At 45.5% G+C, this 23,883-nt stretch overlaps 1 protein-coding gene across 23 annotated transcripts in view; it reads right to left on the bottom strand.

Moving 5' to 3' along the window:
- Positions 1-23,883, bottom strand: part of LOC147350972 (uncharacterized) — a 142,097-nt gene that overhangs the window by 36,647 nt on the left and 81,567 nt on the right. For 14 of the 23 annotated variants that reach the window (XR_015146790.1, XR_015146791.1, XR_015146793.1 and 11 more), the window contains one exon: positions 18,141-18,251. The exons of 5 other annotated variants lie outside the window; for them this stretch is intronic. Coding sequence is in view for 13 of the 18 variants with exons in the window: in XM_086355183.1 (XP_086211309.1) it covers positions 18,141-18,177 (37 nt within the window). In the remaining 5 variants the exon portion in view is untranslated. Of the gene's footprint in view, positions 1-6,873; positions 17,679-18,140; positions 18,252-22,316; positions 22,501-23,883 lie in introns of those variants that run through there. 4 more of the 23 variants (XM_086355178.1, XM_086355179.1, XM_086355186.1 and 1 more) reach the window with 2 other exon arrangements.

Below are 23,883 nucleotides of genomic sequence, written 5' to 3' on the forward strand. Positions count from 1 at the left end.
AAGAGGAAGGGCTAGACAAGGAGAGATAGACATTATAATATCATCAAGATCATTAAAATAGTAGTTAAGGCTTATATAGGGCTTGCTGTGTGATCAGCAGGCAAGCAACATCCTAAAACTTTTACATATAGATTAACTCATTTAGGCTTCCTTGGTGGCTCAGTGGTAAACAATCTGCCTGCAATGCAGGAGCTACAGAAGACACGAGATCAATCAGGAAGATCCCCTGGGGAAGGGCACAGCAACCCACTCCAGTGTTCTTGCCTGGAGAATCCAATGGGCAGAGGAGCCTGGTGGGCTACAGTCCGTGGGGCTGCAAAGGGTCGGACACGACTGAAGCGACTGAGCACAGCACAGCAGAGCGAACTCATTTAACCTCATGATGGAGCTTCGCAGGTGGCGCAGTGGTGAAGAATCTGCCAACCAATGCAGGAGACTCAAGAGACTTAGGTTCGGTCCCTGGGTCAGGAAGATCCCTTGGAGGAGGGCATAGCAACCCATTCCAGTACTCTTGCCTGGGAAATCCCATGGACAGAGGAGCTTGGTGGGCTGTAGTCCATGGGGTCGAGAAGAGTCAGATCTGACTGTACGACTGACCATGCACGCATGCACTCAGCTAGGAAGTCCTAGTTAGAGTTAGCTTTCAATCCAAGCAGTTTGACTAGATAAGGACACCCCTTCTCATTCCAACCCCAGGCTATAAACCAATAGTGGTTTGCAGTTTTTGTTTTGTTTTGTTTTCTTAGAATTTCTTAAGCGCTCCTCTTTCTCTGGAAACTAACATGCAAATACATGTTTATCACCAGGAAAATTAACATTCTTGCAAAAATAAACGAGGTGAGTTAAACTTAGAAGCCAATCAGTAAACTCCCCACAATATCCAGGAGAGGGAGTCACCTGCTGAGGAGGGATGGTCAGGAGGCTTCCTGGAAGAGGTATATCTCAAAGGATTGGGGAAGTATCTCAGGAAATAGGAACTGTGGGTAGGCTAGTCTATTTTTCAGGATCTGTTGGCAAAATTGAGTTACTGAACTATGGTCGCGTGCAAATTCAGCTCAATTTCCACTGCACCCAAAGACACAGATCTTCCAGTACTGAGAGCTCTAAGAGGGAAAAACCAGTTAGAGCCAAGCGTTTCCCTGGCAAGTATTGCCAGGTGCCCACAAACACCGCAAACGCCTTCCAGGAAGATGGCAGCCACATGGCCTCTGTGTTCTCTTCTTTCTCTCCTCTGTGTTTCTTCTCACCCATCCATTCCTAAAGTCACAAATCCGCAATTTCAGATGTCATAGCAGGAAAGGGCGGGAAGCCGAGTCAGGGAGAGAAGGAGGAATAATCAAAGTGACCTTGGGTTGCTACCCCTCGGTTACTCCTGCCAGGAGACCCCACTGTGAAGATCAGAAATCCACCCTCACTGACAGCCTGGTGACAGATATGAGAAAGGTCACCATCTGAAGCCGTTGGAGCTTCCTGGTCTCTGAGAGTCCCAGGCGAACAGAACCCTGCTAGCGGATATTCTCAGAACATTCATTTGCTTCAAAATCAGATCAGCGAAAGGTTGAGAATATTCTCTGGGAAATCTGGTCAGCCTTAAAGGAGAGGCTTCTAAATGCAGTCATTGATGCCATGATTAAGGGGAACAATTATCTCTTCCCTTTCTTCTGCCACAGAGAATTGCTAGAGGCCAAGAACTGATTAGTGCAGGCGAACCCGCCCTGCCCTCCCTCTACCCCCAGGCCCCCGCCCTGCTGTCTCCCAAATGGAAACGGGCAGAATATTTTTCAGCTGAACTAATTCACAAAGCCATAAAACTAGCAGCCTTGCTTACCATTCACCAATTGGGATTTTAAAACTGAAAAATAGGAGATTAGAACATGTTGGCTTTCTATACCATTACTACAATTACATAAACAGCCCCCTGTGTGAATTAATCGCCTCGATGCGGTCTAACACAGTGCAAGAATCTAGGCGAGATTCTGAAAAATGTTGAGATTGATTTGAATCAACTAGGAATTGCTAATGGTTTTTATAGCTTTCACCACTCTCCCCCCAAAGCAAACACACGCGCGCGCGCGCACACACACACACACACATATCTCTAAACTCAGGAGTATGGTGGGGTGTCTGTGAGTTAACCTTGATCTTGCAAAATGAATATCCATGTTGCTCTTGCACTGCCTTTCTTCTCGATATGGCTCAGAACAGATAAAGACTACAGTGATGATCTTCTCTTTCCAAAACTGCAAGCTTACATTCTATAAGCTGCCTGGTGTTTATTTCATGGTGAGATCCTGGACCAGGGTCTCTAAGCAGTGGCCCAATAATCCTTGAAGCAAGACACCGACACCGATGTGACAGAAACAGCCAATATTTACATGAAAATGGAGAATACTTAACTCTCTAGGAAAACTATAAATGCTTCAAGACTCTACCTAAGAAAGATACACAGAAAATAAAAGAATAGTTGTGTGTGTGTGTGTGTGTGTGTGTGTAGGAGTAGCCATTCTTGTTGATCAATTAATTTACAATTTTTGATTGGAGTGTAAGTGACTGGAGTGTAAGTGATTAACAATGTTGTTAGTTTCAGGCACACAGCAGAGTGATTCAATGACTTATATACATGTGTCTATTCTTTTTCAAATGCTTTTCCCACTCAGGTTGTTAGAGAGTAGTGAGTAGAGTCCCCTGAACTCTACAGTAGATCCTTTTTGGCTAAATATTTTAATTAAAAATAAAGATGAGACAAAACGTATTCCAAAGCTTTGAGGGAGACCATGTACTCAGGCTGCAGCTCCGCAGAAATGGCCTTAATGATCACAGCTATGGGATGGGTGGCACTGACTTCAATTGTCTCAACTCTTCTTAAGAAAAGAATGGGAAGCCCTACACACCTCAGACGGTTCATGCGACAGTCCTGGAGGCTGCTGCTGCTGCTGCTAAGTCAAGTCAGTTGTGTCCGACTCTGTGCGACCCCACAGACAGCAGCACACTGGAGTGGGTTGCCATTTCCTTCTCCTGTGCATGAAAGTGAAAAGTGAAAGTGAAGTCGCTCAGTCGTGTCCGACTCCTAGCAACCCCATGGACTGCAGCGCAGCAGGCTCCTCCGTTCATGGGATTTTCCAGGCAAGAGTACTGGAGTGGGGTGCCATTGCCTTCTCCCATCCTGGAGACCACCAAAGGGAAAAAACCAAAGTAGAACGAGAACTCTTCTTAAGAAAAGAATGGGAAGCCCTACACACCGCAGATGGTTCATGTGACAGTCCTGGAGGCTACCGAAGGGGAAAAACCAAAGTAGAGCGAGTTAAACAAGAACCGTGACAGCCTGGTTAATGAAGGAGAGTGGACGCACTCCATGAAAGCGACCAACACAGCAGCAGGTGGAGAAGATGTTGACTTTATTTAGCATTAATTACAGGAAAGGGTCTATAAAATGTGGTCAAAAATGATTAAACCCCAATGTTATGCCAACATTATGCCATCCCCTGTTCCAAGGCAGGTGTATTATTGCTGGTCCCCGGGATTAAAGTAAATCATTGCTTTTCCATGTATCCTGAATATTGTGTTTCATTATTTTTTACTGCCCTGTTTCTCGAGGTTTTGTGGCTTAATAGGCAGTGTTATGGATAAAGTCAACATGAGTTCCATGTTGGGAGAGGGAATATGGGGAAAAGGATACCAAAATACCGCTTCAACATTCACTCCCCACCCTTAAACTCCTAGCTGCACATTCTCTGCATACATTTTCAGAAACTTCTCTGGGGTGAGACACACTTCCAGTCATTTTTTGTTGCTGTTCAGTTAGTAAGTTGTGTCAGATTCTTTGCGACCTCATGGACTATACCCCACCAGGCTCCTCCATCCGTGGGATTTTCCAGGCAAGAATACTGGAGTGGGATGCCATTTCTTTCTCCAGGGCATCTTCCCGACCCAGGGATTGAACCCACATCTCCTGCACTGTCAGGCAAATTCTTTACCACCAAGCTACCAGGGAAGCCCACCTCTAGTCATGCCAACAGATAAATCTCTCACATCCCACGGATGCTGGACTTTGCACTTAGATTTGAGATGTCCCTCAAACTACTCACTCATCTGTAGAAACTCAGCTTTGCTTACTTGAAGCCCCAAATTGCTTCTGGAAGCCACAAACTGATGTTAATAAATTCAAACAAAAGATGGGTTGGGGTCATGCACAAATTCCAAAGGAATCAAAACATACTTACTAAATCTCAACTGAAAATTAAAACATCCAAGTAGCATTTTGCAGTAGGATTGCACTATTGGCCATGAAAAGATGCGCAAAAACCCAGAAAAAGGTAACTCAGACTTAACCTGCTAGGAGAATATTTAGCTATGACAGCTTTTCACAAGCTACAGCTTTTTCATAAATTATAAGAGTCATCTGGTCCCATCACTTCATGGCAAATAGAAGAGGAAAAAGTGGAAACAGTGACAGATTTTATTTTCCTGGGCTCCAAAATCACTGTGGAGGGTGACTGCAGCCATGAAATTTAAAAACTCTCACTCCTTGGAGGGAAAGCTATGACAAACCTAGGCAGCATATTAAAAAGCAGAGACATCACTTTGCTGACAAAGGTCTGGATAGTCAAAGCTATGGTTTTTCCAATAGTCATGTACAGATGTGAGAGCTGGACCATAAAGAAGACTGAGAACTGAAGAACTGATGCTTTCTAACTGTGGTGCTGTACACTCTTGAGACTCTCCTTTAGACAGCAAGGAGATCAAACCAGTCAATCCTACAGGAAATCAGTCCTGAATATTCTCTGGAAGGACTGATGTTGAAGCTGAAGCTTCAATACTTTGGCCACTGATATGAAATCATTGGAAAAGAGTCTGATGCTAGAAAATACTGAAGGCCAAAGAAGAAGCGGGCAACAGAGGATGAGACGGTTAGATAGCATCACCGACTCAATGGACATGAGTTTGCGCAAACTCTGGGAGATAGTGAAGGATAGGGAAGCATGGTGTGCTGCAGTCCACGGGGTCACAAAGAGTCAGACAGGACTTAGTGACTCAACAGCAGCAACCCAGGAGCTCACAGATGGGTTGAGAAAAGTGAAGCAATAAAAAGATTCTCATGACTCACTTCATGAGGTCGATGTGCCCACCGACCATCCAACTCTGGCCACCACCAGTGTCTCAGGAAAAAACACTCAAGCTGCTGGAAACTTGGGGCAAACTTCCCCTGTCCTAATGGTCCCTGATTTGGGGGACGGCCAGCATACATGGGGTGGGACCCGACTGAGCGATTAACACTTTCACTTTTCACAACACACTGTTCCTTCAAGCTCTTTCTCACCCTTCCTGGCCCCTTCCTCAAAGGGGCCTTTTTGTCTTTAATTCACAGAAAACAAAAGGACAGGCCATCACCGAGGGACTGCGCCATGTCTCTGCTTCCCGGAAGTAACGGGCCGAGAAACACTCGAGAGCGGCATCCTGGTTCCAACACACAGTCGGGAACAGTGGTGGAAGATGCAGGGCACTTGTTCCCAACGCCAGGGGCCCTGCAGAGGCTGGGGGAAGAGAAAGTGGTGCCTGCTACAGCGGTGTTTCCCAGCCTTTTTTCTTTTCACTATCACTCTTCCAAGAAAACTTCTTTTGACTTTTCCTAATTGCCCCTCCTCTCCATGAAATTTTTAGTGTCACAGATATACTGTATATCCATTTATATATTGTATGTGTATCTGTGCTTTATTATTGGGTTGGCCAAAAATTTCCTTTGGGTTTTCCATAAGATCTAATGGAAAAACATCCAAACTTTTTGGCCAACCCAATATATTTAAAAGAAGAATGAGGGTTTTTTTCTTCTTTCTTTCTTCCTTCTTTCCTTCCTTTCTCAAATGAAATTTTTGGTCAGCCCAATGTACTTTTTAAAATATGCTTTCTGTCTTTCTTTCTGTCTGGCTTTTCTTCCTTCTTTCCTGAACAAACTTTTTGGCTAGCCCGATATATATAAAAGAATGAGTTTCTTTCTTTCTCAAACGAACATTATGGACAGTCCAATATATTTAAAAGAATTTTTTTCTTTCTTTTCTTCCTTCCTTCCTTTCTTGAACAAACTTTTTGGCCAGCCAAATATATTTAAAAGAATTTCTTTCTTTTCTTCCTTCCTTCCTTTCTTTCTTGAATAAACTTTTTGGCCAGCCCAATATATTTAAAAGAATGAATTTTCTTTCTGTCTCTCTCTCTCTTTCTCGTTCTTCCTTCCCTTTTCCTTCCTTTTTTTTTTTTTCTTTTCCCTGGCCCTGAAAGAACCAGTTTTCACCCCTGGGTACTGACACCATTCCTGTTGAGTTTGCATATGCCAGCCAGTACCTGCTTCTTAGACCTTGGGAATGCAGTGATCTGCCCACTAAATTTTTTTCTCTCTAGGGCAGGGCTTAACCTCTGAACCCTTGACCTTTGGGCCAAGTCATCCTTTTTGCCTCAGGGGCAGTCCTGAGCAGGGTAGCATGGTTAGCATAATTTCTGGCCTCTAGATGCCAGTAACACTTTTATCCCCCATTCCCACTTGTAACAACCAAAAACGTCTCCAGACCTTGTTAAATGTCCCCTGGGGCATTTATGGGGGGACAAAATACCCCCTGGCTGAGGACCAGTGCTCCTGGAGGGAGGAACACAGCAGTGAGCAAGGCACGCAGAGCCCCTGTCTGTTTTGCTACTAAACAGTTAATTAATTTTAACAGCCCTCAGATGCTTTACTTCTCAAAAAAATTAAATAATATTAAAGTTCCTCTCCAACTTTATTATCCTGTTGGAAGTCATGTCTTTGTGTTTCTAATTTAATAAACCTGGGCTATTTAGAATAGCACTTTCTCCCTCCAAGGTTTGAACTAAAATCACATATACAACTGATTCCACTTTAAACAAAGCTCAAAAGCATTTATTGATGTTCTTCCAAAATCGGTTTGTGAATGATCTTATACAGGGAAAGTTATGTAGATATCATCTCCTTATAGATTACAGTCCTGAGCAAGCAACCCGTGGTCCTATAGAGAGCTGAGCACAGCAATATACACAATCGAGCATACAGTGGGTGTCATGCTTTATGAGTATAAAGCCATCAAGGAGTGTAATAAAATCACATTGAGCCTCGTTAAACATCTTGTTGACTTTTGTTAAAGTCATCTCTCTCTCCTCTCCTTCTCCCTCACTCATTCATTTTCTCTCCCTCCCCCCCTCATATAACTTGAAACTTTCCTTTTAATTGGAGGATAATCTGTTTTCAATATTGTGTTTGATTTCTGCCATCCAACAACACGAATCAGTCGTATACACCCTCCCCTCTTGAACCTTTCCCCAATCCCCCACCCCTCTAGGTCAACAAGGGCGCTGGGCTGAGCTGCCTGTGCCTGTGCAGTGGCCTCACACGGGTCATCGACTTTGCACACAGTCATGTACAGACGTCAACGCTACTGTCCCGATTCTTTCCACCCTCTCCTTCCCCTGCTGTGTCCAAAGTCTGTCCTTTTTGTGTGCGTCTCTATTCCTGCCCTGAGGCAGTATTTACAACAGCTGCACAGGAAAGCAACCTAGATGTCCATCGACAGAAGAATGGGTAAAGAACGTGTGGTACATAAATACAATGGAATATTATTCAGCTATAAAAAGGAATGCATTTGCATCAGTTCTAGTGAGGTGGATGAACTTAGAGCCTGTTCAGTTCAGTTCAGTCGCTCAGTGTGTCCAACTCTCTGCGACCCCGTGAATCGCAGCACGCCAGGCCTCCCTGTCCATCTCCAACTGCCGGAGTTCACTCAGACTCACGTCCATCGAGTCAGTGATGCCATCCAGCCATCTCATCCTCTGTTGTCCCCTTCTCCTCCTGCCCCCAATCCCTCCCAGCATCGGAGTCTGTCAGAATGAAGTAACTCAGAAAAAGAAAAACAAATTTCACATATGAATACATATATATGGAATATAAATTGATGTTTTGCAACTTGAAAGCCAGTACTGAATTAAATGATTGTAATAATAAAAACTAGATCTCATGTTAACATGCCACTTCCCTGGCTCAGATGGTAAAGACTGCCTGCGATGCAGGAGGCCCTGGTTTGATCGCAGGTGCAGAAGATCCCATGGCGAAGGGCAATGGCTATCCATTCCAGAATTCCTGCCTGGAGAATTCCATGGACAGAGGAACCTGGCAGGCTACAGTTCACGAGGATTGCAAAGAGTCAGACAAAACTGAGCAACTAACTCTTTCACTTAGTATCATCAAAAGTACTTCTCACACACAGAAAAGTCTCATGATGTTGATCATGAAAAAAGTATTGTTCCAACTTAAGAAGTCATGTAGAAAAGGGAGGCTTAGAAAAGTTTCGTGATGGGAACAGAGTCTGCTCACCGGCCCTTTCATCAGGTTACACAGGAGCCTTTTGGACAATATTGAAAATTTCCTACCATTCTTGCAACTGCCAAGCTCTACTTGCCCAAGGTCAACAAAAGACTGCCTTCCTAGACCCAGAAATCAACTCAGAGTCTCTGAGTGAGAAGAGGATTGAGGTCAGTTTTTATGAAGTTCATGTCTCTTCAGCCGAGGAGATCATGTGGTATCTCAGTGAACAGGGTGAACACTCAACAGATGCCTTTATTTACCACCTGAAGCAGAAAGTCTACCTAAGAATGGAACTGACTTAACGAGAGGGTCCAAACGGGTCTAGGGTCCATCTGCAACTCGGAGTGCTGATACGCCCTCTAGCTTGATGCTTTCATTGGAAATCACCATCTAAGAGATGGCTGATGCGTGTACCTTTTTTAAATGGTTGCTACATTTTATTTATTTATATATTTGGCAGAACCATGTCTTCAATGCTGCGTGCAGGCTTTCTCCAGGTGGGGCTACTCTCCAGTTGGGGTGTGCGGGCTGCTTGCTGTGGTGGCTTCTCTTGTTGAGAAGCACGGGCTCTAGGTGCTTGGGCTCAGTAGTCGTGTCACATGGGCTTAACTGCCCTGCTGCATAGGGGATCTTCCCGGACCAGGGAATGGAACCCAAGTCCCCTGAATTAGCAGGCAGACTCTTAACTGCTGGACCACCAGGGAAGTCCCCTCATGGGCTCTGAAATCCCTTAAATAACTGGAGAAGCACACTGAAGACCAGGGTGAGCTCTTGTTTGTTTAAACTAATGACCAGTGTTCTGTGGATCACTGTCAGCCTGAGAGTTTGACCAAAGAACTACCCAGGAAGAGGTTGCTGTTTTTGTTTTTTTCCTATGTAGACAGTGAATGGAGGTTGGCTTCCATTTCCTTTCCATTTTGATAGTCAAATCATCTTGAAAGGAGAGGATATTTTAAGTTGTTAGAACTTAAAACTCCATATTTTTGTGGCTGGCTCAGCACCCAGGAAACATATAACTAGTATCTGACGGCTTGTTCCTTGCCGGAACTCACTGAAGACCTTGAGGGACTGCCCCCCCACCGCAGCGTCATACTCCCATAGGCAACAGACTTGATCTTTCTAACCGAGGGACCCAGGTGTAGATATCCTGTTGGCAAACTCATCTATGAGTTCACTAAGCCCCTGCTGGGGTCAACATCTAGGGACTGCCGTCAGAAAGCCTGAACGGTTACTATCCCATTTTGGAGTCCTCTCTCTCTCTAGCCCAAAGTTAAACTAACTGGCTGAAGAACCAGGAACTTCTAAAGAGGCGTCCAAAGGGAAAACCAAATAGCTCATAAAATCTTACCCCAGTCTGTAAAACAGCGAAAGAGACACTTAGCATAGAGTGTTGTTTTCCTGGTTTGCGTTATTTTATGAGGTCTCAATAAGATTCCTGGGGCTGCTGTAAAAAAGCTTTCTTTCTAGTGGTTTGCTAGGCTAGACCCCCCCCACCACCTCTCAGTCCACCTCCTCTTCATGCCGCCCCTTCTTTGTCTGGTAGACAAAAGGGTTTCCGCGTCCTACCCTAGTTGTGTCAACAGGCTTTTTTTTTTTTTTTTGCTCAAAATGCTTATTTTCTTTCAGGCAGTGTTTGCTTCTGATGGTGCTTGTCAAAGCTCAAATTATGGATTGAGCTAAGCTCTATGTACATAGCTTTATTAAAAAATGAAACATGGTAAAGTCTCCCAATAGTGGAAGGTGAATGCTATGATGCGCCGCCCAGACCTTCCTCAGCATCCCTGAGTGGTCCTTTCTCTTGTCCCTGCACATATGGATGGAATGTCCCACAGTGGACGTGAACAGCTGACTCAAGGGAAAAGACCCTGAATCTGGGAAAGATTGAGGACAGGAGAAGGGGCGACAGAGGATTGAGACGGTTGGATGGTATTATTGACTCAAAGGACATGAGTTTGAGCAATCTCTGGGAGAGAGTGAAGGACGGGGAAGCCTGGCGTGCTGCAGTCCATGGGGTCACAAGGAGTCAGACACAAGCGACTGAACGTACGTGATTGGTCCTTGGCCGGTAGGGTGAGAGCTATCAAAGCAGAGGGCAAGTGGGAGCTCTGAACTATCCCCTCTCCTGGATGAGACAGTAAGTCAGTATCAATATTTCATCTTGAAAAGATGGCAGATGTTAATGCCACCCTTAAAAATTTTAAGGGTTAAATCAGAGATCAGCAAACTGTAGATCACTCTGGTCTTCCCTGAGTGGCTATGAGCTAAGGACAGATTTATATTTCTATGTACATATTTGGCTGCCACGTGGCATGCAGAATCTTAGTTCCCCGTGCAGGCAATGGGAGCGTGGACCCATAACAACTGGACTACCGGGCAAGCCCCTTGGGTTTATGTTTTTAAATAGTTAAGTTTTAGATGCTTAACTGGATGTCATAGTTTAGTTGATAAGTTTGTCTCCAGCTCTTTGTGACCCCACGGACTGTAGCCTGCCAGGCTCCTCTGTCCATGGGATTCTCCAGGCAAGAATCCTGGAGTGGGTTGCCGTGCCCTGCTCCAGGGGGTCTTCCCGACCCGGGGATGGAACCTGCGGCTGCTGCACTGGCAGGCGGGTTCTTTACCACTAGCACCACCTGGAAGCCTTTCATCCTTTGCCAAAATACTGTCTGCAGAGACCTGGACCATCTAGACATTACACAGAACAGTACACTAGTCTACTTAGATCGATGGCATGGTGCCCATCAGTCCATCAGAAGAGCCATGAGATGACTAGCACATCGGAGGCCTTTGTAAGACACGTACGCTCCAAAGCATGTACGATAAATCCTACAAAGATACAGGGGTTATGGGACTTCCCTGGTGGCCCAGTGCTTAAGAGTCCACCATGCAATCCAAGGGATGCAGGCTCCACCCCTGGCTGGGAAACTAAGATCCCACATGCCTTGGAGCAGCTAAACCCACGTGCCACAACCAGAGTCATGTGCCACAGTGAAAGATCCCACATGATGCCACAGCTAAGACCCAACACAGCCAGATAAATTCATAAATATTTTTTAAAAGATACAGGGGTTTTCAGTAGTTTTATGGTCCGGCAGGGAGGCATTTTAGCACAGAGGTCAAAACAACAGTCCTTTCCATCCCTTATATGCGAAATCTAAAAAGAAATGATACAAATGAACTCACCTACAAAACAGAAGTAACAGACATCATCACTGACTCCATGGACATGAATTTGAGCAAGCTCCAGGAATGGGTGATGGATAGGGTCACCAAGAGTTGGACGTGACTGAATGAATTGAACTGAACAAAACAGAAAGACACTCATACTTAAAGAACGAACTTATGGTTGCCAGGGGGCTTGGGTGGGAGAAGGAAGAAACAGGGACTCTGGGATGGACGTGTGCACACTGCTGTATTTAAAATGGATAATCAACAAGCACTTACTGTACAGCACATGGAACTCAGTGCTATGGATCTGCCTGGTTGGGAGGGGTGTTGGGGGAAAATGGATACATGTTTACCTATGGCTGAGTCCCTTGCTGTTCACCTGAAACTATCACATTGTTAATAGGCTAAACCCCAATAAAAAATAAAGAAGTTTGAAGTTAAAAAAAAAAAGTCCTTTGCTATTCTCTGCCAAGCAAAGAGTAGGTGCTCAGAAATTGGAAGGTAATGAGATTCATGGTACTGATAACAACAATAACTTTTGGAGTTTGGAGGGCTTTCCTGGTGGTTCACATGGTAAAGAACCTGCCTGCAATGCAGGAGACCCGTGTTCAATCCCTGGGTCAGGAAGATCCCCTGGAGAAGGGAATGGCAACCCACTCCTGTATTCTTGCCTGGTGAATCCCATGGACAGAGGAGCCTGGCAGGCTACAGTCTACAGGGTTGCAAAGAGTCAGACACAACTGAGTGACTAACACTTTAGAGTCAGGAAGATCTGGCCCTATATTTTTTGTTAATCTACCCATGTCTTAAGTCTTAATTTTGTTATGCCATGTGGCAATATGATGCCTTGATTTGGATAACTGGAGCCTGATCAAAATGTTGGTTCAGCCCCCTTAGCGGTTGTGAAACCCTGCGCATGTCATTTTACATCTCTCTGAATTATGTATATTATCCCCTGTAACAATTGGTTTAGATCAGATAACATCTAAAATATCTTCCATCTTGACATAACCTTGCAGTCCCTGATGGCAGCTCCAATCCACAAGCGGCTATCTAAATTTACAGATTAATTAAATTAAAATCCAATTCCTCAGTTGCACTAGCTACAGTATTCAATACTCACATATGCCCAGTGGACAGCAGAGGCACAGAACATCCCCAAGCCACAGGAAGTTCTGTTGACAGCCCTGCGCTGTAAAACTATTATAATACCTTCCAGTCTTCTTAGGCTCAATTTACGCATACATACACACCCTGGAAGCTCAGCTGGTAAAGAATCCACCTGCAACTGCAGGAGACCCCGGTTCAATTCCTGGGTTGGGAAGATGCCCTGGAGAAGGGATAAGCTACCCACTCCAGTATTCTTGGGCTTCCCTGGTGGCTCAGACAGTAAATAATCTGCCTGCAGTGCAGGAGACCTGGGTTTGATCCCTGGGTCAGGAAGATTCCCTGGAGGAGGGCATGGCAATCCACTCTGGTATTCCTGCCTGGAGAATTCCCATGGACAGAGGAGCCTGGCAGGCTGCAGTCCACGGGGTCATAGAGAGTCAGACACCACTGAGTGACTAAGCACACACACATAAGTAAATAATCCATAATCTAAGAGCTAACAGCAGCTGAAATTATTCATTCATAAGTGCTCAGCACTAGGAGATTTATACATAGTATCTCACTTAATTTCATCACACACCATTCCTATGAAACTGTTAACATGTTCTACCATGAAGATAATACTTTGTTCACCCAACGCGAAGGGCCGACTCACTGGAAAACACCTGATGCTGGGAAAGATGAAGGGTGGGAGAAGAAAGGGACAGCAGAGGAGGAGATGGTTGGATCACTGACTCAATGGACATGACTTTGAGCAAACTCCGGGAGACAGTGAAGGACAGGGAAGCCTGGTATGCTGCAGTACATGGGGTCACAAAAAGTCAGACATGACTGAGCAACAACAACCATATAGACAAGGAATCTATTTAGCTTCTTAAAGTGATTAAATCTTTATCCCCAGTGGTAGAGGAAAGATCCTTAAGCACCATCCCCACTTTCTTCCATCAGTTTCGATGCTGATGGCAGTTACAATGCGTCTGTCTCTGAATCCCAATATGGCCCCAACTCAAGCCGCTAGTAACTGGCTTGCAGGCCCTTGGACGCAGAGGCTTGCCTAGCTTCTAAGTTCTCAGGGCAGCGTACTGGAAACAAAGGGAGCATTGCCTGGAAAGGGTCCCACCCTCTGGCTTTCAAGTTCATTATTTCTTGTCTCAGATGACGTTTGGGCCATTTTGTGCACATCCCTCCCCTGATCTTCGCACATATTCTCTTTGTTAATCTTTTTTTTTTTCCTATACTGAAATCTGAAAATAGCACAGTTGTCTGGATGCTCTTTTATTTCCTTAATTTAATAATAGCATAGATGTCTGGATACGGTGTTATTCCTGGAAATAGCACAGCATAGACACTAGCCTAAAAATAGCATACATCCTTGGATGCTGTGTTACTCTATTAATTTAATAATCCCAATAACATTCTGCTTCCATCCTATATGCTGCTTTCGGAGTATACATAAGTGCTTGTGTTTGTGGCGACAGAAAACCACCTGGCTGTTAGGACTGGAGGTACAGAAGAATCCCTTGACTTGGGCAAGTTGAGAACTGAATTGTATATTTTGGAAGAAAAAAGGGGATTCCCAGGTAAGAGTTGTGAAATGTAACTGGCTGAAGTTCAGCTGCTCTAAATACTTTCTTGAGATGAAATGGCACTGCTGCACATTTTGAGGGACAATAATACAGCTGAAAGGCAACCTGGCTGGAGCCACAAGATTGTGTTTTGGTACTAACTCTACCGCTCACTGCTGCGGGCCTTGGACAGGCAATTAAACTACTGAGTCTTATTCTCCTCCTCTGAAAATGGTAACCATGGTAATACCAGCCTTACCTAACAGATGCTGTGGTACCTGGCCCAACCTACCCCTTTGAGACCAAGGAAAGGTGGTAACTGCACATTTTAATGTAATCAATGCTGCTTTCAAATGTTGATTTTACATTCTATGAATGTATATAAAAATGTGCACAAAAATAACTGGAAAAAAATTTTAATGTTTAAATGGCTACTACTAAGGAAGACTTTAAATGTCTCCTGTATTAGCCCTGTAAAACCTACAGCACTGTCTCAATATATCATTGACTCAATGGACATGAGTTTGAACAATCTCTAGGAGATAGTGAAGACAGGGAAGCCTGGCACGCTGCAGTCCACGGGGTCACAACGAGTCAGATATGACTGAGCCACTGAATAACAACAAACATATCATTGATGTTAAGTCAAGGGGGTAAGTTATTTCCAGGTTTTTTTTTTAAGCTGGCGGAGAGCAGACATCAGTATTATTCATCAATACCTTCTTCTGTTCTATTTTGCAGAATATATAGAGTAATATTTCCTTGGTGTCCCCTTGAATTAAGGAAAGCTATTTGACTAACTTCGTCCAGGAAGCTTTGAGCAGAAGTTACTTGTGTGGAAAAAAGAAAGAAGATACTTGTGTGCTTTTGAATGGTAAGAAATTCTCTATGTTCTCTTCCTCGGCTGTGATAATAGAAAAAAACAAAGCACTGGCTGGCATGGGGATGTCAGGACACTGAAGCCACCTAGAACGCCGAGCTCCTGATGGAAGACAGTTTTTCCACAGCGAGCGTCTGCTATCGCCTCAGACTGGGTCACAGGATGGCTGCAGGTAGCTGTATGCTCCTTTGCTCAGATCTAACACAAGAAAGAAAAGGCTCTCTCCAAGACACAAAATACAAGTTTTCCTCTTGGTCTACCTGAGCAAAGATAGGTCCTACCATATGGGAGATGTACTTACTCTAAAAAGTTATGTGTTGTTTATCTAAAATTTAAGTTTAATTGAGTTTCTCATATTTTTATCCAGCAACTGTAGTCCTGACAGACTTTGCTGCTGTCATTTCTCAGTGGCTAAGTCCTATCCAACTTTTTGTGACCCCGTGGACTGTAACCTACCAGGCCCTTCTGTCCATTGGATTCTCCAGGCATGAATCCTGGAGTGCGTTGCCATGGTCTTCCCCAGGGATTGAACCTGGGTCTCTGGCACTGGCAGGCAGATTCTTTACCACTGAGCCACCAGGGAGCCCCCTCACTGACTGACCCGAATGTCTTCTAGAGGGAGGAAGGGAGGACACAGGAACAAAGTGGGCTGACGTCTCTCCTTTTTACCAAGAAAGCAGACACGCTGGACCCTAACCACGGAAAACAGCAGCGCCTGCTGCAACAGACGCCCATTGCGGGCTTCTGAAGAGAAGTCACAGCACGAGCTGCTCCATCCAAAAACAGTCTCACGGCTGACACCTGGGGTTAGTGTTACCATTCAACCCAACTGTATAACTATTTACTGAACACTTTTAAACAAGGCACTAGTGAAGATTCTGGAGTCTCTGCTACCAAGGTGCTTCTCAAGTGCTAGGGAGAATTAAGTAAGTACGAGAGCAGATGTGAGGGACACCATGTGAGGCATTTAGAGAGCCTCCAGGGTGGGACTCCAGGGCAACGCTTTCCTTGCAGAGCCAGTGTTGGAAACGTGTTAAAGGGTGTGGACAAGAAGCGAGACAGAGAACAACCCGGAGACAGAGGCCAGAAGGAGACCTTACGGCTAATTTTTACAGAGAAATTTCAGTCCAAATTTGAAATCTTTTTTTTTCTTCTAAAGATTTTTTTAAACTTGGAGGATAAATACTTTATACTGAGTTGACAGGCATTGAAGAATCTAAAAATAATTAGATACAAGGTGTAAGGGTGAGGCATTGTAGAAATGGAGTTTTTATCCCTTAGCTATTGGTTGGAAGGGTGAGAAGCAAGAGGAAAAATTATTCAAAGATGAAAAATATGACCTTGTCTACATAAAGAATCCTTTCAAACGTGTCAAATCAGAATTGCTCATGTATCTCGCTTTCTCTTTGTGATGTTCCTTTAAGGTAAGACAAAAGAGAATAATGTCAGGATCACAGAAAAACCCAGATGAACTTTTTGGCCAACCCAATAGTGTTTTTAAATTTTATAAATTTTATATTTCACAAAATGCAGATTCAGCGTGAAGGCTGGTTATCAGTTGATCTATATAGATGTTTCTATTAAACCTATCCATGTTTGTTTCAGAGGTAACTGTCCACACCATGATGTGTAAGACACACAGAGTAGAGATGTATGAAAGAACAGCCTGCAGCCTCCAAGAGCGGGCGGTTGCCCAAGACCCCATGACATGGAGACAGCGGAGCTGGGACAGGAGCTCACCTTTTACGACTCTTCATTCTGTATCCACCCAGCTTCCTGTCCCTCGTGAGGTAAACTAATTGGCCCAGCAGTTGCTTTGGATAGAAAGCATTACAACTCACAACTTAGAAGAGCACAGAGAACACCATCAAAAACGATGACATGCAATTCTCTTTCAAGTCTTAAAAAGGCCCTCATTTGGCACCCCTCTAAAATTGAAGGAGAGGGTAGTTCACAGACAGTTGGCAGAACTACAGGCCAGCGAATCCCCATGAAGAGAATATTCATATCTATACTCATGTAGAACCCATGGAAAACATGGAGAAATGAGACATTGGAGTGTTTTTACTAACTGTTATTGTTGAATCAGGCCCAGAAACCCACGACAGAGCATATAGGTCTGGAACTTGGCAAGACTCAAAATTAATGGTAGCGTCATAAAGTTATATATAATAACTTCGTAAGCCATGCACCAGGAAGGAGGCTCATATAGGGAAACCACCTCAGCCCACCCATAAATAATCCACGTTAATATCGTAGGAGAGGTCATAGGCTGGAATCATGTGCTGACATCTGGCTGTTTCTGGCAGGACAGCCTGTATGGTCTCCACAGATGGCCTTTAATTAGTGGTAGTTGTCCCAGTAGAGGGCAGCGTGGGCAGGAACGGTTATTTGGACTCCCCACCTCATGCCTGGCTCCTAGGGCTCTTGGCATATTGTCAGAAGCGCCACTGTGGTTCCTGCCAATGGGTCTGACGTCACCAGCGGCAGCCCCTTGCACGACCATCATCGCTGGAGGGAGGTCTCCTTGCAGAGTCTCGGCTACGAGGGCTTAGTGCAAATTGGCTAGGAAATTTGGGAGATAGATGAAGGTGGGGAGAATCTGTGGGACAAACATGCCTTTAGGGGCGTTCCCTACAGGAGTCTTTGGGTTTTGGAGCCAAGAAGGCTGCTTAGTCTTCTTGAACTCAGTATCTTCTGATGGGACTTCCCTGGTGGTCCAGTGGCTAAGACCCCACGCCCCCACGACAGGGGCCCAGGTTCAACCCCTGGTTAGGGAACTAAGATCCCACAGGCTGCAACTAAAGATCCCACATGCCACAGCAAAGACTCAGCATAGCCGAATAAATAACTACCAAAAATACAACACACACATTCTGAACTCTTTCAGCAGCAGGAAGAGATATGGACTAGGCTTGTCTCCTTCCATGTCTGAGTTAAGTGGCAGAGGAAAATGCCCAGAGGTCATTTTTCAAGAGCCAAGCTGCTGATGGATCCTAAGACCCATTGCCCGGAAATAAAACAATCAGGCTTCTGTTCCTGATATAAAGAGAACATGACTTACTGTGTCCAAAATGGAACGCAACAGGCAGCAAAATCATGTCTTGAATTCACTAGTCCCAGAAGTCCAGAGGACACTGGGGCCCTGAGCAGCGAGGCGAGCTCCTCTTCTGAACTGAAAAACAAGAAGATATTCTTGTGTACCTGACCCTCAGCAGGGACGTGTGAGAACGGATCACATCAGGAGCCTTCTAAGCTAGGTGAGTCTTTGGCAAGGACCGGAGCTACGCTCTGCTCTCCACAGTGTAAGTGGGTATTGGCCAGTGGACAGGTGAGCATTTGGCCAATTTCCTGTTGGGTTTTTCCACTGATGGCCTTGGAGTTTTATGTTTCAGAATGTGGTGGTAGTGAGAGTCACACTTAGCCAACTCAGCTTCCTCAAACAGAGTAGCGACAAAAACCCAGGAGGATAATAATCTGCGTCTTCAGAACGTTAGGCAGATGCTTCATTCACTTGTCTGCTCTCTCAGTATCTCGCCTGACAACTTTCACTGTTGTTGTCGTTCAGTCATTCAGTCGTGTCCAGCTTTCTGTGACCCCATGGACTGCAGCACACCCGGCCTCTCCATCCCTCACTGTCTTCCCGAGTTCGCCCAAGTTCGTGTCCACTGAATCGGTGACGCCAACCAGCCATCTCATCCTCTGTCGCCCTCTTCTCCTTCTGCTTTCAATCTTACCCGTCATCAGTCTCTTCCAATAAGTCGACAATTTAACGGGTTCACTCAAATGCAGTTTCCAAGACTGACATGGATTTCTACATTACACAGAAATCCTAGAAGACCACGAAGACTATTTCAGCATGCAACTTGGGAGATGCCGCACCGCCTAGATGGGAGAGGCATCTTCCCTCTAGGGTGAAGGGAACGGTACAAACACCTAGTCATAGACAGGAGACCTTCTTCTATTTCCGGCAAGGGGAACCACAGGAAGACTGAGGGAACAGGGGCAAACCTTTATTACCAGGAGCTTTGTGAAAGTCACAAGACTTTGAGGAAGTATATAAATCTCGAGAACAATAGAAATTTAAAAAAAAAAAAAGCCCTAGGGACTTCCCTGGTGATCCAGTGGCTAAGACTCCAAGCTCTCAATGCAGGGGCCCGGTTCCAGCCCTGGTCAGGGGACTAGATCCCATATGCCACAACCAACCACTCACATGCCGCAGTGAAGATTGAAGAGCCTTCCTGCCACAACGTAGACCAGCCACAACCAAATAAACAAATGTCAAAAAAAAAGAAAGAGAAAATCCCTAATGTCTTCCTTATACATACATGTGGAATATCTCCAATCAAATTAATATCACATGGGCTGAGAAACTCCCAGATAAGAAAGATGGCAATCATTCAGATACAAATTTTATAGATTTAAGTTGAAAGTTACCTCATGTCAAAAGTTATAAAGGGAAGGTCAAGGCCCAGAGTATTCCTGACAATGCTTTCACTCTTCCTCATTTTGGGGATAAACCAGAGAGACAAAATGGAGATTCCTGTGTGAGCTTATTTCACATTTTTTTTAACATGGGCCATTTTTAAAGTCTTTGTTGAATTTGTTACAATATTGCTTCTGTTGTTTATGTTTTCATTTTTTGTTTCCACATGTGAGAGCTTAGCTCCCCAATGAGGGATGGAACACACCCCCTGCATTGGAAGGTGAAGTCTTAACCTCTGGACCCCCACGGAAGTCCCCAGACATGAGTTTTGATTCAGCAACTTATTGACTCTGTGACCCTGCAAGTCTTCCTCCGTAAAATGGGAATTACATATACATGTTTCATTTATTCATTCATTTAATTGATATTTAATCCCCTGGAGAAGGGAATGGCTACCCACTCCAGTATTCTTGCCTGGAAAACCCCACGGACAGAGGAGCCTGGCGGGCTGCAGTCCGTGGGGTCGCAAGAGTGGAACATGACTGAGTGACTAACACTTTTGCTTAACACTTTCACTTTTGTATTTTGGGCACCAATTAAGACGTCAGAAGAGTTGCAATGAACAGCAACAAGAAAAGACAAAACTTCCACTTTCATGGGTCTTACATTCTCGTAGAGGAGCCAGATAATAAATTTATTTCAGTTAATACATAACACACAGGTAGTGATAAAAAGGCAAGTAATATGGGAAAGAGGGATAAGACAAGTGACTTGCATGGTGGTGAGGGTACCACTTCAGATGGATGGAAAACCAAGTCCTCTCTCCAACAGACAAAATTCGAGCAAGGCTCAGAATATGTCCTGATGGAGTAGGTCACGAGGCTATTCAACAGCAGACTATCCCAGCAGAAGAGACACCAAACATGAAGGTTTGGATGCTGAACGTGTAGGAAGAAATGCCAGGAGGTCAGTGGAGCAAAACGAGCCAGTGTCCAAGGTCAGAGTCCAGTGGGGACCAGAGCCCATGAGGCATCATGTACATTTTCCCTCTGTGACATTCAAGGGAAGGACTTGATTTCCACGTGCCCGTCACCTGTAAGACTCCGGAGCCGCACACACAGCTAACGTTTCTTGACCGCCTGCTGTGTGGCAGGTCCCGTCCAGCGCTTGCCTGCCATCACACCGGTTACTCTTCTCTACGACCTTAAGACGCAGGCGCTGTTATTATCCCTTTTTACAAGTCAGGAAACTTAGGCTTAAAGGTTAGACAGCTTGCCAGAGCTGCCCTGCTGGTAAGCGTGGGAGATTCCAAAGTAAACATGAATAAACCACAAGGAGGTTAAAAGGCTCACCCTGCTGTTCGAAACCCCCTACTCGGAGAAGAAATTCCAGTAGATCGTGCTTGGCCGTGGTCTTCCTAATCAAGCAAGCAGAGTCGGGGGAAACTGGGGGATGGACCGTTTGGAAGAGCCAGCCTGCCTCCCCAGACATGCACTGTGCTTCTGAACCCCTCATTCTCAAGGAGCCTTCGCTCTCTGCCGCCCCCGGGCTTATGTTTCCACTGATGCTGTGGATCATGCTGAGAGCTGAGAAGCCCTCTGTAGCCTTCTCCTCGTGTGGTTAGAGGTGGAGGAGAATCTGGGCTGCGGTGCCAGGGACCACACCTCTTTGTCAGGAACATGCAATTAAAAAAGAAAGAAAGAAAAAAAAAAAAGAGTGAAGAACTAGCCACCCACCCCCATCTTTCTGAAACATGCATTCATGCGCACACATCCAGGCAGAAGCCAGCCGGCGTCCATCACCCGGGGCCTGGGGTTCTGATGAAAACATTTCCACCTGGCACAGTCAGGCACTAAACACCCCTCCAACCCAACCTGAGACTTGGACCGTCCGTGGAGATATTTTTACAGGCATGACACAGAGGAGTGTGACACACTCGGCTTTCTCAGTGGGTGGGTAGAGTGTTATTTCATGTTGTTCTTGTCACTCAGCCCAGCATTATAAGTGTGCACTTTATTGCTGCACAGAGAGTGCTCCACTGCCTGGCCCAGCACAGGCTGTTCCCAGCGAGGGGGTGGCGCCCCAGCCTGGCGCGGGGCAGGCGGAACAGCGAGCTGCTGGGCACACGGGGCTGCCCTTGGGGTCTCCCTCCGCAACTTCAGCTCATGCTCAGCGGGGTATGAAGTGTCCTGTTCCTTTTCTTGATACTCTGTATTCCTCAGTTGCTGTCCTTGGGAAAATTCTAGATATTCACATATTTGGTGACACCTACACCATTTCTTAAATGGCTATTTTTTTCATGCTCTTGGTTGTTATTCAGTTGCTAAGTCCTCTTTGCGACCCCATGGACTGCAGCATGCCAGGCTTCCTCTGTCCTCCACTAACTATCTCCTGGAGTTTGTTCAAACTCAAGTCCATTGAATTGGTGATGCCATCCAACCATCTCATCCTCTGTCAGCCCCTTCTCATCCTGCCCCCAATCTTTCCCAGCATCACGTCTTTTTCCAATAAATAGGCTCCTCGCTTCAGATGGGCCAAAGTATTAGAGCTTCAGCTTCAGCATCAGTCCTTCCATTGAGTATTCAGGGTTGATTTCCTTTAGGATTGACTGGTTTGATCTCCTTGCTGTCCAAGGGACTCTCAAAGAGTCTTCTCTAGCACCACAATTCGAAAGCATCAGTTCTTCTTGGTCTCCCTCTTTTACTCTTTCCTAATGGGATGTTTTTCCCAACATCACACATAAAACTTAGAATTAGGACTAAGTTTCTCTGTCTCACTGTTTACACACAAAGATATTGGTCATCAGGCTCTCACCATTTCCTTGAGGGCAGGCAAAACAATGATGTATCAGGAAGCATGGGAGCCAGTGGGTATGTCTGCTCAGCACACAGACGGTAAAATTGTGAGAGCTTTCCTGGTGGTCCAATGGTTAGGAATCCATCTACCAATGCATAGGATGCAGGTTCGATCCCTGGTCAGGTAACTTATATTCCAGGTGCTACAAGGTGAGGCCAAAAGATAAAACATTATTAAAAAAAAATTTTTTTTAATGAACTGCATAGAAGTGTGCTAGTGGATTTGTCTGTGCAGTAGGAGGAAAAGAAAGGGTTCAAGGATGACAGAGGAGGCGACGGTTGGATGGCGCCACTGGCACAATGGACACCAGTTTGAGCAAACTCTGGGAGGCAGTGAAGGAGAGGAGCCTGGCGTGCTGCAGTCCACGGGGCCGCAGAGTTGGACACAACTGAGTGACTGAACAACAAAGAAGCAGAGGCCGATTATAGGTAACTGTCTCAAGGAGCTTTATTATATGACAAAAAGTAGCGCCTTCGATAGGTCGAAGGCGCTACTGAGGAAGGTGGAGGTTGTCTGGAATGGGGGAGATTTCAGAGCATTTGCAGGCTCATGTGACTGAGACACTGGAGAGAAAAGATAATATTAAGAGATGGCTAGACTGCCATGGAGCAAAGGCTCCATGTAGGTAATTCAAGATGGAACCTGGTGCCCCAGCAACGCAGTCCATCTCAGAGGGGAGAGGGCTGCAGTCTCCACGGAATGCATAATATGTGGTCCTGAAGGATGAGGCAGGTCATACATTTATATGCGGAAGAGGAAGTTCTCTTCTGCCTGCTTCTGTTTTCTCAGTGAAAAAAAGATGCGTTCAACCCCTGACAGTGAGTGCGTGAAAGCAAGAAGAGAGGAGATGAGACATGTGGCCTTGCAAAGTGGGCTTGGGACTTGACCAGGAGGTGGAGTGTGATTGCCAGGGCCTGGGGGAGATTTGTGGTCAAAAACAAATACACGATCAGGTAGCTCTGCTTTGCGTTCCCCTCCTGCCAGATTCAAATACTCTGGTGCAGGCTCAGAGTCTGTGGAAAGTGAGGTGGAAGCAGAGGAAGAGATGTTCCTCCAGGCCAACCAGCTGGAGGAAGAGAGGGGGGCTGAGCCTTTTTGCAAGGTGGTGATGATACAGATGGGAAGAAGGGAATGAAGGGTGTGAAAGACTGAAGGAACCCTGTCAGATGGAAGAGGCTGTGGATCTCATCTAGACCCCCCCAGGTGGCTCAGGGATAAAAAAAAATCTGCCTGCCAATGCATGAGATGGAAGAGACATGGGTTTGACCCCTGAGTTGGGAATATGCCCTGGAGGAGGATATGGCAACCCACTCCAGTATTCTTGCCTGGGAAATCCCATGGGTTTCAAGGAGTTGTGAACCCTCTTTGCATGGGTACCAAAGAGCTGGACATGACTGAGCAGACATGCAGTCTCCCTATTTACTCTCCCTACTGTATTTCAGCTTCAGTGATCTATCTCTGTCTCCAAAACATACTAATAATGTTCCAGCCTCAGAGCTTTTGCACTTGCCATCCTGTTACCTGG

This window comes from Bos grunniens, chromosome 19, assembly GCF_055505025.1.
Source record: "Bos grunniens cultivar Pamir isolate PY7600 chromosome 19, Bosgru_T2T1.0, whole genome shotgun sequence".
NCBI classification, from domain to species: Eukaryota; Metazoa; Chordata; class Mammalia; order Artiodactyla; family Bovidae; genus Bos; species Bos grunniens.